Raw genomic sequence first — 13,367 nt, 5'->3', positions numbered from 1 at the left:
TTTTTTTCCTTCTGTGTGTGTTCTGCATTCCGTTGCACTTCCTTCCTTTATTTATTTATTCTCGATGTACACGTAGGCTTTTTGTTTCCCACGACTTCTTGACCGCATCAAATGAATAAATAAGTAAATAAAACCCCGATGCTGATTTCTGTATCCAAATGAAAAGTTGTGTTCTGGAAACGCTTTTCTCGTGGATATCGCAAGCGAATGCTCGTGAACGGTGGATGCTACGGCTGTGTTCTCGGCGCTAATCTGGCGCGTATTTCCTAATGTACGCTGTGTTCCGACTCAAGCTTCTCCGTTCGCTCACTTTTGTTTCTCCTCCTTTCCTTTTCCCCTGCATCAAGGGAATCGTAACGCTCAAATCGAACGAACACCGCCTCTTCTGCATTCCTCGTCGTTTTGTACGACTGCAATCGTAGTTCCTTTTGTATTCTTTGCGTTGCTTCACAGACTTATTGAGGTCTGATACAATTGTGAAGCCGCATTTCTTTTTTGTTGTTTGCTTCTTTCTAGCTTCGCTGCCGCGCCATAATCTGCAGCTGCGTTAACGGTGATTCTTGGCTTTGGGGTCATGTTCTTGGAAGCCAGCTTTCCCCGACGCGGTGATTGAGTCCGCGTTTGCATTTCGCTACTGGTTTTGCTTTCTTCTTTGCTTGCGTTTGCTCTTTTCCACCGTCTTTCTTTGCAGGGGACTCGCCGTAATAATTCGAACCCGTCTGAGTCTCCACCTCCTTCGCCCTCTTTTGTCTTTCTCATTGACGTGGAGGTATTGCGCACTTTTACATGCCGTTCTTTATTGTTATTATTATTCTTATTTTCTTCTTGTAATTCGCACAGTTTGAATCCGTTAACTCACGCCGCTCAACGCATCCACCCTTCACGAAAAGCAGCGTACTGTCACTCTCTCGCATTGTGTCACTTGACGGTTATATACATTTTTGCGCATTATTATGATTATTACTTTCCGGAGACGTGAATGACTCTGCAAGAGTCATGTCCGCCCACTCTTCGCCGACGGTGCAGACCATGGAGATGCGCGATCTCGACACGACTCTCCCCAACGTAGACGGCGGCACCAACGTGATGGAAGTCGAAGCCCCGCGTCTGGCTCAGCTGCGGGGCAGCAACGACGACAGTCGCGCCGCGGCGGGTCTCAGCCAAGCGCAGTCACCTGCTCTCTCTCAATGCGTGTCGACGACCTCCTTCGCAGAGCTATCGGCGATGCCCACGCTGCCTCGCACCGCGGTACAGCCGCCTCCGCCAGCACACGCGTCGTCTACTTCGCTGACCTGCCTTGTCACCGCCATGCAGAGCGTTGAGTCGTCGCCGCCACGCTCAACGGGAGCGTCGGTCGTCCACTCGTATTCCACCCCCCGTCATGCAGCGGATATAGATGGCGGCGGCCACCCGTTGGCGCAACCGACCCCGCCTCGTCGCAACAACTCCTCTCTCAGCAACATGCTGTCTGTGCAGAGCAACATTGTCACCCCGGCGCTGAGTGAGGCGCACACCCCGCGTGGGGGTAGCGCTGTGCCGCAGTTGGCCGTCTTCAACAGCGTCCCTGCCACGCCAGTACCCGAAGAGCTTGTGGAGGAGTGTGATGGCGCACTCCACGAAACAAGCTGTGACGGCCAACCGCCCACGCAGGCCGCCCGTGTGGACGAGGACGGGGTCGTGATCGACGTCTCAGAGCCCGGCAACCGCAAAAGCAAGGCTGGTCGTCGCGACCACTTCCACGGAAACGTGAGCGAGGAAAACCTGGAGTTCACGAGTTTCGGTTTGGACGTTTCCTTTATGAGCGCCGCGTCGTCGACGGGCGGTCCGGGCGGGCGCAATTACGCCTCTCTCTACGGTGCCGTGTTTCACGTCTTCAAGGGCAACGTCGGTGCCGGTGTCTTCCTGCTGCCGACGTACTACAAAGACGCCGGCTACGTTGTCGGGCCGATCTGCATCGCGCTGCTTGGCGCTCTCATGGTGGATTGCACCGTCTCACTGCTGCACGTGAAGCACCGCATCAACCACGTCGAGGTCAAAACCTATCCCGCCGTCGTGGAGTTTGTGCTGGGTGATTGGTTTCAAAAGTTCACTCAGTTTGCCCTCGTGTTCACGCAGTTTGGCTTCTGCATCATGTTTCTGCAGTATGCCTCGTCCATGCTGGCGTCCCTGTTTGAGCAGAAGTGGGTTTACCCAGCCTTCGTCGCCATCAGCACCGCCGTTGTGACGCCCATGACGTTTATCTCGAACAAGCTGCATCTGCTGATGTACGCCTCGATGTTGGCGGGCATCTTTGCGGTGATCATATTGGCCGGCACCACGGTGGTGGACGTGCAGCACATCTCTTCGCAAGGCGTCGCCGCCGGCGTTGCCGCGGCGGTACCCACCGCCCGCCTCATCGTTTTCTTGTCGGGGCACATGTTCTCCCTCGAGGGGGTCGGAATTGTGCTGCCGGTGGAGAACAGCCTGCCGCCGGAGAAGCGTGTTCAGTACGGTCATCTCCTGCGCTACACGCTCGTGTCGCTCGTTCTCTTTTACATCTTCTTCGGCGTGCTGGGCTACATCGCGTACGGCGAGAAGCTGCATACGTCCGTCGTGCTCGCGCTACCCCCCAGTGCAGTGAAGCGGCTGCTGCAGGTGCTGCTGGGACTGAGTTTGATCTTCGGCTTTCCAATTCAGTACGTCCCGGCAATCCAAATCGTGGACAAGGCCTTCAAGGTGAACATCAACGAGGACAAGAAAAAGGCGTTCTCGCTGCGTCTCGCACTGAACGTAATCTTCGGCGCCCTCGCCATCGTGCTTGGCGCCGACACGATCAACATCTTTGCCAGCTTTCTTGGCGCCTTCGCCGGGGTGCACCTCATGATCACGATGCCCACTCTTCTCGCCTTGCAGGTAGAGCACGCGCTGAACGGCGACAAGGACAACTATGAATACAAGGATTACCTTTTATTAATGTTTCAGGGTCCCTACACGCTCCGACGCTGCAACTACTATCTTTACCTGCTGCTGGCGTTGGCGATTTGGATCGGAGGGCTTTACTTTACCATTGTCTCCGTTTTTGTGTACGGCACTGTGTGAAGGATGATGTGTATGTGCGTGTCTGTGGGTGCTTGCACAACGTCAACCGCATTCATTTGAGCTTCGCGGGTGTTCTGGCCCTCCCCTTTCCCTCTCCGGTCGTGCTTTCGATAGCGCTGTGGAAGCCTTCTCACGTTTCGTCTACAACTATTTTCATTAAGACGCGTAGATGGACGTTTTGTCCGCTTTAAACCGCTGATCCCTTTTTTTTTTCGTTATAAGCGAAGTTTGTCAGGAGAGTAATGAAGCATAACGTGACAGAAACAGTTCTCCTTTTGGTTCAGTGGTGCACGTACGTGTTGTCCGTTCTTTTTTATTTCTTTCTCTGCCGCGTTGAGGCGGGCCAATTCGTGGAACAGGCGACGGTGCGACGGTTTTCAGCGGAATCTGTCAGGACTGCTGCTGGTTGGGTTTCTCTTTTCTTTTCTTTTTCTTTTCCGCTCATCGCATTCTTTGTAGACGTACGCGTGGCTTTCGTTTAGCGGTACATGTCAACTTCTCCATCTATGACACCTTGTTATCACATACTTTTCCCTTCCTTTCCGTTCTCTCTTTTCAAACTGCTTCTTTTATCTCTTGTCGCTCTTTTTTTTTTCTCTGTTTCGCATATGCGAAGCGAGCGAGCAGGGAAACGGTGTTCTGCGCACTCACGCTTCGTGCCACCAGCAGGCGGTGGGGTGTCTTCGTCTGTGTCCCTGCACAGTCGTCCCACCCGATGACTGCGTGACTGGTTACATTTTTTAAATTTTGTTTGTTTGTTTTGCTGTTTTGTGCGTTTCCGCAACCACGTTTACCTTTTAGGGAATTGCTTCTCATGAATGGAAAGAAAGACAAGGCGAACGTACAACACGAGGACGCTCGCTTGTTTTTGAATCTTTTGGTTTAGCAAGCAACACCTGCACGGTTGACCAGGAGGTCCATTTCAACTGCGGAGTAAATATATACATTCTTTGCGGCGGTTAAGTTTTCAAACGTAGAAGAATTCCCGTAACATCAGGTGAGTGTCTGACTTGTTGCAACACTGATGACAAAAACGTCCCAGAGCTGCGCGTAGCTTACAGCTTCGCGGCCGCAGCAGCAATCGGAGCGCCGAAGATGACGTTTCTTTTTATCTGCTCAGTGCTCCCGTCAAGAGCGCTTTTCTCCCTCTTTCCGAGCTCCTTCCCCCCCCCCCTTTCGTTTCCTTCTCCATTTTTGTTCTGTGCCTCCGCTTTTATCTTCACTCTTTCCTTTCCTTTTCCTCCCCTTTCAGAGCATCTATTCTTGCAGATCATCTTCTTTTCTTCCTTTGGATACTCCATCAAACGCGGCTACGTTTTGTGGTTTTACCCATATTCGCCCTAGTCTTTCTTTGCACCCTTTTCCTCCGTGGTCACACGGAAAAGACACTTCTTTTCCCACTCTGACCAGATCGTACGGCGCAGCTGCCTGGCATTTCCACGGTTGTTGAAGTACGACACCGATACACCTTTTGGAAAGCCGTATTGAATATCTGTTCCACTGCGTTCTGGATCCGCGTCTCCGCTGCCTTTTTTTTTCCTTTTGCTGTTCCGCACGTGAGCAACAGCAGCAAAACCCAGAAGTAAACACAAAAAAGAACAGGAAAAAGATGGCCGACACAAACAGCTCTGCCAACACGAAGGCGAAGCTGAACAAGCTCATCGTGGAGGAGCCCTACAACGACGACAACAGCGTCGTCTCGATGAATCCGAAACGGATGGAGGAGCTCAACATCTTCCGCGGCGACACCGTCATGGTTAAAGGCAAGAAGCACCGCAGCACCGTGTGCATCGCCATGGAGGACGAGGAGTGCCCGCCGGAAAAGATCAAGATCAACAAGGTGGCCCGCCGCAACATCCGCATCCACCTCGGCGATACGATTCGCGTGGCGCCGTGCAAGGATGTTCCGTACGGCAATCGCATTCACGTGCTGCCCATCGACGACACCGTGGAGAACCTCTCCGGCGACCTCTTTGAGAACTTCCTCAAGCCGTACTTCCTGGAGTCCTACCGCCCCGTGAAGAAGGGCGACTGCTTCATTTGTCGCGGTGCAATGCGATCGGTCGAGTTTAAGATAGTGGAAGTGGACCCGGGCGACTACTGCATCGTGTCTCCGGACACGATTATCCACTCCGAGGGCGACCCCATCGTCCGCGAAGACGAGGAGGCCCTCGACGGCGTGGGCTACGACGACATCGGCGGCTGCCGCAAGCAGCTGAACCAGATTCGCGAGATGGTGGAGCTCCCGATCCGCCACCCGGAGCTCTTCAAGAACATCGGCATCAAACCCCCACGCGGTATTCTGCTCTACGGCCCACCGGGCAGCGGTAAGACCCTCATCGCGCGCGCCGTTGCGAACGAGACCGGTGCCTTCTTCTTCCTGATCAACGGACCGGAGATTATGAGTAAGATGGCGGGTGAGTCGGAGAGCAACCTGCGCAAGGCCTTCGAGGAGGCGGAAAAGAACGCGCCGGCGATCATCTTTATTGACGAGATCGACTCCATCGCCCCGAAGCGCGAGAAGGCGCAGGGCGAGGTGGAGAAGCGTATTGTGTCGCAGCTTTTGACGCTCATGGACGGCATGAAGACCCGCTCGCAAGTGATCGTGATGGCTGCGACGAACCGGCCAAACACGATTGACTCTGCGCTGCGCCGCTTTGGCCGCTTTGACCGCGAGCTGGACATTGGGGTACCGGACGACATTGGCCGTCTGGAGATCATTCGCATCCACACCAAGAACATGAAGCTCTCCGAGGACATCGACCTCGAAAAGATCGCGAAGGACTCGCACGGCTTCGTCGGTGCGGATCTTGCCCAGCTATGCACCGAGGCGGCCATGCAGTGCATCCGTGAGAAACTCTCCGTCATTGACTGGGAGGACGACACCATCGACGCGGAGGTGATGAATGCGATGTGTGTGACGCAGGAACACTTCCGCGAGGCGATGACCAAGACGAACCCCTCTGCGCTGCGCGAGACGCACGTGGAGACGCCGAACGTGACCTGGGAGGACGTCGGCGGCCTGCTGGACGTCAAGCGCGAGTTGCAGGAGCTGGTGCAGTACCCAGTGGAGTACCCCTGGAAGTTCGAGAAGTACGGCATGTCTCCGCCGAAGGGTGTCCTCTTTTACGGCCCCCCTGGCTGCGGTAAGACGCTGCTCGCCAAGGCGATTGCGACGGAGTGCCAGGCCAACTTCATCTCCATTAAGGGCCCGGAGTTGCTGACGATGTGGTTTGGCGAGTCGGAGGCGAACGTCCGCGACGTCTTCGACAAGGCGCGCACCGCCGCCCCTTGCGTGCTCTTCTTCGACGAGCTCGACTCCGTAGCCAAGTCCCGCGGCGGCCACGGCGACGGTGGCGCCAGCGACCGTGTTATCAACCAGATTTTGACGGAGATGGACGGCATGAACGTGAAGAAGAACGTCTTCATCATCGGCGCCACCAACCGACCGGACGTGCTCGACCCCGCTATTATGCGTCCTGGCCGTCTGGACCAGCTCATCTACATCCCACTGCCCGACAAGGCGTCTCGCGTGGCCATCATCAAGGCAAGCTTCCGCAAGTCGCCGCTCGCGTCGGACGTGGATGTGGACCAGATCGCCGCCGCGACCCACGGCTTCTCCGGCGCTGACCTGGCTGGTGTGTGTCAGCGGGCGTGCAAGATGGCCATTCGCGAGTCCATCAACAAGGAGATTCAGCTCGAGGAGCTCAAGAAAGCGGGCCAGTTAGACGAGAACGCTGACATCGACCCCGTGCCGGAGATCACGCGTGCGCACGTGGAGGAGGCGATGCGTGGCGCGCGCCGCTCCGTGTCGGACGCGGACATTCGGCGCTACGACATGTTCCGGACGTCGATGCAGCAGAGCCGCGCGTTTGGCAACACCGCCGCCCCCGCCCCGGATGCCGGGGCTGGCTCGTCCACCGGCGCTGGCGCCGATGCTGGCAACAGCGGCGCTGCCCCTGAAGACGACGACGACCTTTACAGCTAAGATGGAAGGTGCTTTTTGATTATCATTATTATTATTAGTTTTTTTCTCTGGTGGTGGCAGTGCGGATGGGAAGGTGTTGGAGTGTGATAAAATGGCCGTGGATTTTTTTGTTGTTGCTCTTGTTTTTGTGTGCTAAATGAATGTTTGAGTAGGACGTGCAAGTTACTCCTGCAAAGAATAATAATAAAAGAATGGATCCCAGCTCGTGAAATGACTTCACAGAGTTTCTCTAAACAAACTGTTGTTGTTGTTTTCCGCTTGATTCGCTATCCTTCTTATTGTTCTTATTACGATGTTCTGTGATGTTTTCTTCTTAATGTTTATTGGGTGTGTTCTGTCTTCATTGCATCCAAGTGGATTGGGACGGTGGGTGTGCTACATTCAGTTCGCCGTGTTCTCTTTTTTGTTGTTTTTCTTCACAAGTCTGTGCTGGGAGGTGGTCGTGTTTTTTTTTCTTTATTTTAACAAATGTACGTGTTTCCAAACTCTCGTCGCCAATTGGAAGGAAGAGAACGACGAAAAGTGAGGTCTGTATCAGTGTTCGCCTTTTTTGAGCGCTGATTCGCCGATAAAATCCATTTACGCTCTCATGCCCTCCTTCTCCTCGGCAACGGAAACGTATGGCACGTCGCGTTTCCATTATTACTGTTACTACTACTCCGGCCGTCTTGATAAAGCGTTGATTTTCGTGTCTGTGCTTAGGACCTTTTTGCATCTCTTGTTCTCCGCGTGCAAGGCCGAAAAAAAAAAGCAGAAAAAAGGAGTGCCGTTTCCGTGTTGGCGGCGCCAACGTTTGAGAGCATCACCGCCCTAATGGTGGGATATCCTTTGAGGCTTCTCTGAAAGCCTTGTGCTGATACCAGCGAAGTCTACGACTGGGGCGCTTACATCTACGCACTCGACAAAAGCGTTCTCGCGTGTGACGTTTGAGCCGCCCCGTAGATGCTAGGTTTTGCATGTCGCAAAGTGTTTACCTCAGGGAAGGCGTGCTTTTCAGGTATCAGTCCCACTCTCTCCTCTCTCACCCACTCCTTCAGTCTCCTTTCTTTACTTCTCATTATTGTTGTTTTCACATATTTTACGCAGCTCTGGTGTGGCTTGTTGGCTTAAATGTAGCTGCCTGGTTTCCTTTTTCGCGCTGTTGACTTTGTTTTCCATCTTTTTTCAAGTGCTGTTTTCCTCTTCAGCAGTCGTTCTTTTAGTTGTTGTTGGATTTCTCCGTCTCGCGACGTTCCTTTCCTTTTTTCTTTCTTTGTTTGTCGTACTGCCTGCATCGACGCCCCATCGTCATTCTGAACTTGATGGATTGACGAAAGGACTTCTTTTTTGGTTTTTGTGCCGGAAACCACAAAAAATTCTTCAAAAGAACTACTGTAATATTGTGTTGCTTTCATTGTCTGTGTGGATTTTACACACACACGCACACGCTGAGTTTTTTTTAATGCATAATCATTTCAAAGTACTTTCTTCATTCTGACTTTCCCTTTCCATCAGTGTCAGCTGAACGTCGCGTGCTGCCGATACGTGTTCTCTCCCCACCCGATCACAAGTCTAACGTTTGGTGGTAAGTGGGCAGTGACAGCCTCTTTGACATCTCACCTTTTCTTTCTTTCATCCTCACGTATACACTTGCGTTGTAATGCCTCTCTTTATCATTCTCTTCGGTGCCCCTGGCAGCGGGAAGGGTACGGTGAGTGAGCGGCTGGTGAGGCAATACGGCTTCGTGCACCTCAGCGCGGGAAACCTGCTGCGCGAGGAGGTGCGGGCGAAGACGCCACTGGGTCTCCAGTGCAAGGCGATTATGGCAGAGGGCAACCTGATCCCGGACGCGCTCGTGGTAGATCTCGTGTGCAACCGCCTAAGGCACCCCAGTGTGCAGGAGAACGGTGTCTTGCTGGACGGCTTCCCCCGCACGCTGCGCCAGGCCGAGGAGCTCTCTCGGCGCGGCTTCAAGTTTGACATGATGGTGTTTCTCGATGTGACGCCGGAAGTCTTGCTAAACCGTTGTCTGTCCCGACGTCTGGATCCGGTGACGGGACGCATCTACAACCTCAAGAGCGACCCGCCGCCGGAGGACATCGTGGACCGTCTGCAAATCCGCTCCGACGACACCAAAGAGAAGCACGAACACCGCATGACGATTTACAATAAGCAGAAGGAGGCGCTCATCAAACACTACGATGGCATCATTGTGGAGATCGATGCCGACCGCGATATCAAGGCCGTGTTTAAGGCACTGCGAAGGGAGATCAACACAGCGTTTCAAAAGAAAGGGCGCGCCATGGCGATGTCGAAGCTGTAGTGGTGGCCGCAGATGCGTGTAAGGAAGAACTGCCGCTCTGCCAACAATCGGGGAACGCGTTTGTTTTGAACAACCACGTAAGAGTCTTGCTCTGCTTGTTTGTTCTCCTTCTCCACCGCAGTGAATCTCTCGCGCCCTCACTTGGTGCGCAGCTTGACATTAAAAATCTCTTTAATTCCGTTTGTGTGTGTGTGTGTGTGTTGGTCTCTTCACTCTTACATATTGATATACCTTCAAAGAACTCCTAACTTGTGTTTTTTACGATCGCTCCAAAACAAAACAAAAAACGGAACAAAATGCACTTCAAAATCATCGCTGCAGGGAACGGCAAGAAAAAAATGAAGGAGGAGCAGAACAAAGAAAACCTTTGTGTGTGCGTGTGTGTGTGAGTTCTTGTGGACGTTTGTTGTTGTCGTTGTTAATGTGTGTCTTGGCCTTTCGCTGAAACACGGAGTTTCTTTTTGGCGAGGACAACGCCGTGGCTGTGTGTTTTCTTTCCGTTTCTCTTTCTATACTGCTCTTCTTTCGCTTTTTCGATCGCTCAGAGGTGGTTCCGTCGCTTCCTTTTCATGTTTGTTGACTCCTACTGTTCGTGCTACTTTCACCTTCGCTTTCTTTCCCTTTCCCTTTTTTGTTTGGCATCAAAAGTATGTTTTGAGGCTGGTGTTGCTTCGAAAAGGAAAATCCTCAAAAGATAATTTGTAAGATCCTTTTTGCGTGTGTGTGTGTGTGTGTTTCTTTTCCCAAAAGGCTTGTGTATCTAACGGCGTTCTCTTACTCTTGTTAGTATCGTTCTTTCTGCGAGTGAGACCAAATGTCATCTCTGTGCCCCACTTCTAAGTTTGTGGGGCGCCGCAGCTCCGTGCTCTTACTGTGTGCATGAAGCAGGACGAGTAACTCGTGTCTGAAGCCACAGAAAGAAAGCTGTTGCCGAGAAAAAGCAAACAAACAAAAGACGAATAAGTAATCGGCATGCAGCGGCTACACCGATACCGCATAAGATGAGGCGATATTCTTTGGTATCCTTTTTGTCGCTCTCGGAGCGTTTCTTTGGGGGTGTCTTCTTCTTTCCCTGTCTCCACTCGTCTCTGCTCCGTCACAAACACGTTTTCTTCCTTTTTCTTCTTTAATCATTTTTTTTTCCTTCTTGTTTTTGTGTCCATTCTATCTTCCTCTCCTTTTCCTTCTCGAGACATCTACCAAGAAGGACACCGTTGGCGGAAGTAGGAGTTTTTGGTAGATGTTCGCAAACCGGCGTGTACATGAGTTCTCTTTTTTTCTTTCTGCGTAAAAACGTTTTCTTTCTCTTTTCATCTGGCTGCTGGGAAATTTTCTTTACGATTTAGCTCGCTTCTTAGACCCGCAAGAAAAGCAAAGCTCGTCTATCTTCTGGTGTCACTACGGGGGATGTGCCAGGCGGATGGATCAGTTCGAGTGACTGGGAACGGAAGTAAGGGTGATGAGCGTGAGGCGCTGTTTCTCCTCTTCCATCGTTTTCCCTTCTGCGCGTTCTTGCCTGCTTTTCTCCTTCCCTTCATCTCTCGCTTCGCCGTTGTGATGTAGTGTATGCGGTCAAGATTACCTGGGTTGTGTGATGTGCGTTGGGTGTTGTGCTGTGTATGTGGACGACCTCTCGTCTCGTGGTGGGCGGGACCCATAATGTAAAAGAAAACGAAACGTTCGATTTCAAAAAGCCCAACAACAACAAAAACACAAGTAAACGCCGACGGCATGAGGGATCGTCGCAGCGATGAATTCAACCTGCGCGTATGAACTCGTCGTTGCGAGCTTTTTGTGGGGACAAGGACAGGTGCTCACACAGGTGGGGAAGAGAAAAGGCTCTCTGCGTCAACGTTGAGGGTTTTTAGTGGAAAGCACAAACTTTTATCTCTCTCTCAACATTTTCCGTACAGAAGGGCTGGGTGCGGAGCTGCGTCCGTGTTCTCCTCTTTTCTACACCAACGCTTTCTCTCTTTTCTCATTGCTTCTTTCGCAAAAGTCTGTCTGGTGTCTGCGCTTTTCCTCTGTCTTCACAAAGTCATTTGTATGATTTTGAATAGTTTTCCTTTTGTGCCTATTCCTGTGGCCTTCACTGAGTAGAAAGATTATCATTACCGCCACACCAGCAACAACAATAACAGCAATATAGAGCAGTCCTCGGAACACGTGGCCGCAGCAATAGCCACCACGACTTCTTCTTGATTCGGCCTCATAGCTCCGTTTATTAAAGAGAGGAAAAGAAAACGTTTAACGCGCAACAGCAAGCAGGTATTTGCATGGTGCTTGCCACTTTCACGGGTTCTCTGCCGTTTCCCATCCGATGCGCCGGTTCATGTCGTGGGTCCTTGTACTCTTTACCCTTTCCGTCGCTCTCCTCGTTGGCTACCACTACTCTGGCGCACCTTTGAAGGCTTCACCGCCCAACACAACCACTTCCACCCCTATCAGCATTAAATCCACCTCGTCACTCTCCTTCGCCATGTCTGCTCCCACGGCCACTGCGGCTTCCGCGAAGCTATACCCGGCCCTGTACCTGTGCCACGGCGGCGGTCCGATGCCGCTGCTGGGTGATCCGGACCACGTGCCCATGGTCACCAAGTGGAAGGAGCACGCCAAGGACATCGTCGCACGCTACGGTGCGCCGAGGGCGATTGCGGTGGTGTCGGCACATTACCAGACCGCTGCGCCGGAGATTGGCGGGTGCCAGCAGCCGGAGATGTACTACGACTACGGCGGCTTTCCTCCCGAGGCGTACGCGATTCAGTACCCCGCCCCCGGTGACCCAGAGCTGGCGGCGCAGATGGTGTCGCAGCTGCAGAAGGAGGGCCTCTACGCCTCCCTCAACCCGAAGCGCAAGTTTGACCACGGCGTATTTGTGCCGCTGATGATCATGTTTGGGAACGCGTCCATCCCGGTCATCCCGGTGTCGGTGCTGCGCTCCAACGACCCGGCGGAGCACATCAAGATGGGCCAGGCGCTGCGCTCCTTCCGCGAGCAGGGCGTCTTCTTCATCGGCAGCGGCTCCACGATGCACCACTTCGATCGCTTCGGTGTGCCGAACGCCGGCAAGCGCTTCGGTGACGCCATCACGGCCGTGTTGCAGGACAGGTCGATGTCGAACAAGGAGCGTGTGGCGAAGATGAGCGGGATCACGTCCTTTGACGGCTTCTCCGATGCCCAGCCGCCCCGTTACCACGAGCATTTGATGCCGTTGCTGACGTTGCTGGGGACGGCAGACGGCGCACCCGGGCGCGAGGTGGCGAACATCCCTTTCTACGCCGCGAATGTGCGCCACTACATCTTCGAAGAATAAGAGAGGAGGGCAGTGTGACGGAAAACGTTGTCGCTGCTTCGTCACAACGCACGCCAACACACACACACACACCGCGACGTCTCCCCCACCTCACGAGCTACACGAACATGTGTACGGACAGCGAGCGAAGGCGGCTTCACATTTCACTTATTTCTCTTCTACTACTACCACTACCAGGTACCGCCGTTGCACGCTCGCTGTTCCGCTTGCTGTTCTGCCTGCTGGCACCGCCTCGGTTGCGTTTCATTATTATTATTATTATTATTATTATTATTATTAGTTTTGCTTGTCTTGTTTCACACCTTCTTTCACAATTCATCCATCTGTGCTTTTCTTTTTCCTTTTCTCTTTCCCAAGCTGCCCTTTCATTAGTCAAAGCTGTGAAGGAGAGCGTCGTCGAGTGGCGTGAGAGACGTTTCAGTTCCTTATTTGTCAGTTACCATTCCACACTTATTATCACTTTGCCTTCCATGTGGAATACTGGAAAGTGAAGTTTGGTTTTCTATTTGTGTTGTCCTACTCGCCTTCCTTTGGAGGCCGACCAAAACAAACAAACAAGCAAGCAAAAACGAATCGACTATGTTCCTGAAGGGGTCAGCCCGTGTGGTGTTCGGTTGGTGTGTGCTTCGCTGCTCTGCCCGCCCCCGGCGTTCCCCTTTCCCCGCGCCCGCGGCCCTTCGCCCGCC

General features: G+C 52.9%; 4 protein-coding genes across 6 annotated transcripts; all 4 read left to right on the top strand.

Moving 5' to 3' along the window:
• Window positions 1–346: 346 nt before the first annotated feature.
• ABB37_05060 (amino acid transporter) lies at window positions 347–3,078 on the top strand (the record flags this gene model as incomplete). Its single annotated transcript, XM_015802966.1, has 1 exon — window positions 347–3,078. Exon 1 carries the CDS (start codon window positions 997–999, stop codon window positions 3,076–3,078), a length of 2,082 nt encoding a protein of 693 aa, XP_015658482.1. The 5' UTR covers window positions 347–996.
• Window positions 3,079–4,329: 1,251 nt separating this feature from the next.
• On the top strand, window positions 4,330–7,066 carry ABB37_05059 (putative Transitional endoplasmic reticulum ATPase; the record flags this gene model as incomplete). The annotated part of the gene is made up of 1 exon (XM_015802965.1): window positions 4,330–7,066. The coding sequence occupies exon 1, from the start codon at window positions 4,688–4,690 to the stop codon at window positions 7,064–7,066; it is 2,379 nt and encodes a 792-aa protein (XP_015658481.1). The 5' UTR covers window positions 4,330–4,687.
• Window positions 7,067–8,102: 1,036 nt separating this feature from the next.
• Window positions 8,103–9,368, top strand: ABB37_05058 (putative adenylate kinase; the record flags this gene model as incomplete). 3 transcript variants are annotated; one of them, XM_015802964.1, is made up of 1 exon in its annotated part: window positions 8,103–9,368. In XM_015802964.1, exon 1 carries the CDS (start codon window positions 8,706–8,708, stop codon window positions 9,366–9,368), a length of 663 nt encoding a protein of 220 aa, XP_015658480.1. In that variant the 5' UTR covers window positions 8,103–8,705. The 3 variants fall into 3 exon arrangements, with proteins under 3 accessions (XP_015658480.1, XP_015658479.1, XP_015658478.1); XM_015802963.1 differs by having other exon boundaries at window positions 8,152–9,368; XM_015802962.1 differs by having other exon boundaries at window positions 8,182–9,368.
• A 2,409-nt stretch (window positions 9,369–11,777) lies between these two features.
• ABB37_05057 (protocatechuate 45-dioxygenase-like protein) lies at window positions 11,778–12,681 on the top strand (the record flags this gene model as incomplete). Its single annotated transcript, XM_015802961.1, has 1 exon — window positions 11,778–12,681. The coding sequence occupies exon 1, from the start codon at window positions 11,848–11,850 to the stop codon at window positions 12,679–12,681; it is 834 nt and encodes a 277-aa protein (XP_015658477.1). The 5' UTR covers window positions 11,778–11,847.
• Between the last annotated feature and the right edge of the window lie 686 nt (window positions 12,682–13,367).

The sequence above is a fragment of the Leptomonas pyrrhocoris genome (assembly GCF_001293395.1).
Source record: "Leptomonas pyrrhocoris isolate H10 chromosome Unknown, whole genome shotgun sequence".
NCBI lineage: Eukaryota > Euglenozoa > Kinetoplastea > Trypanosomatida > Trypanosomatidae > Leptomonas > Leptomonas pyrrhocoris.
Note: the sequence above shows the minus strand (reverse complement) of the source record. Positions and strands in the feature narration are given on the sequence as shown.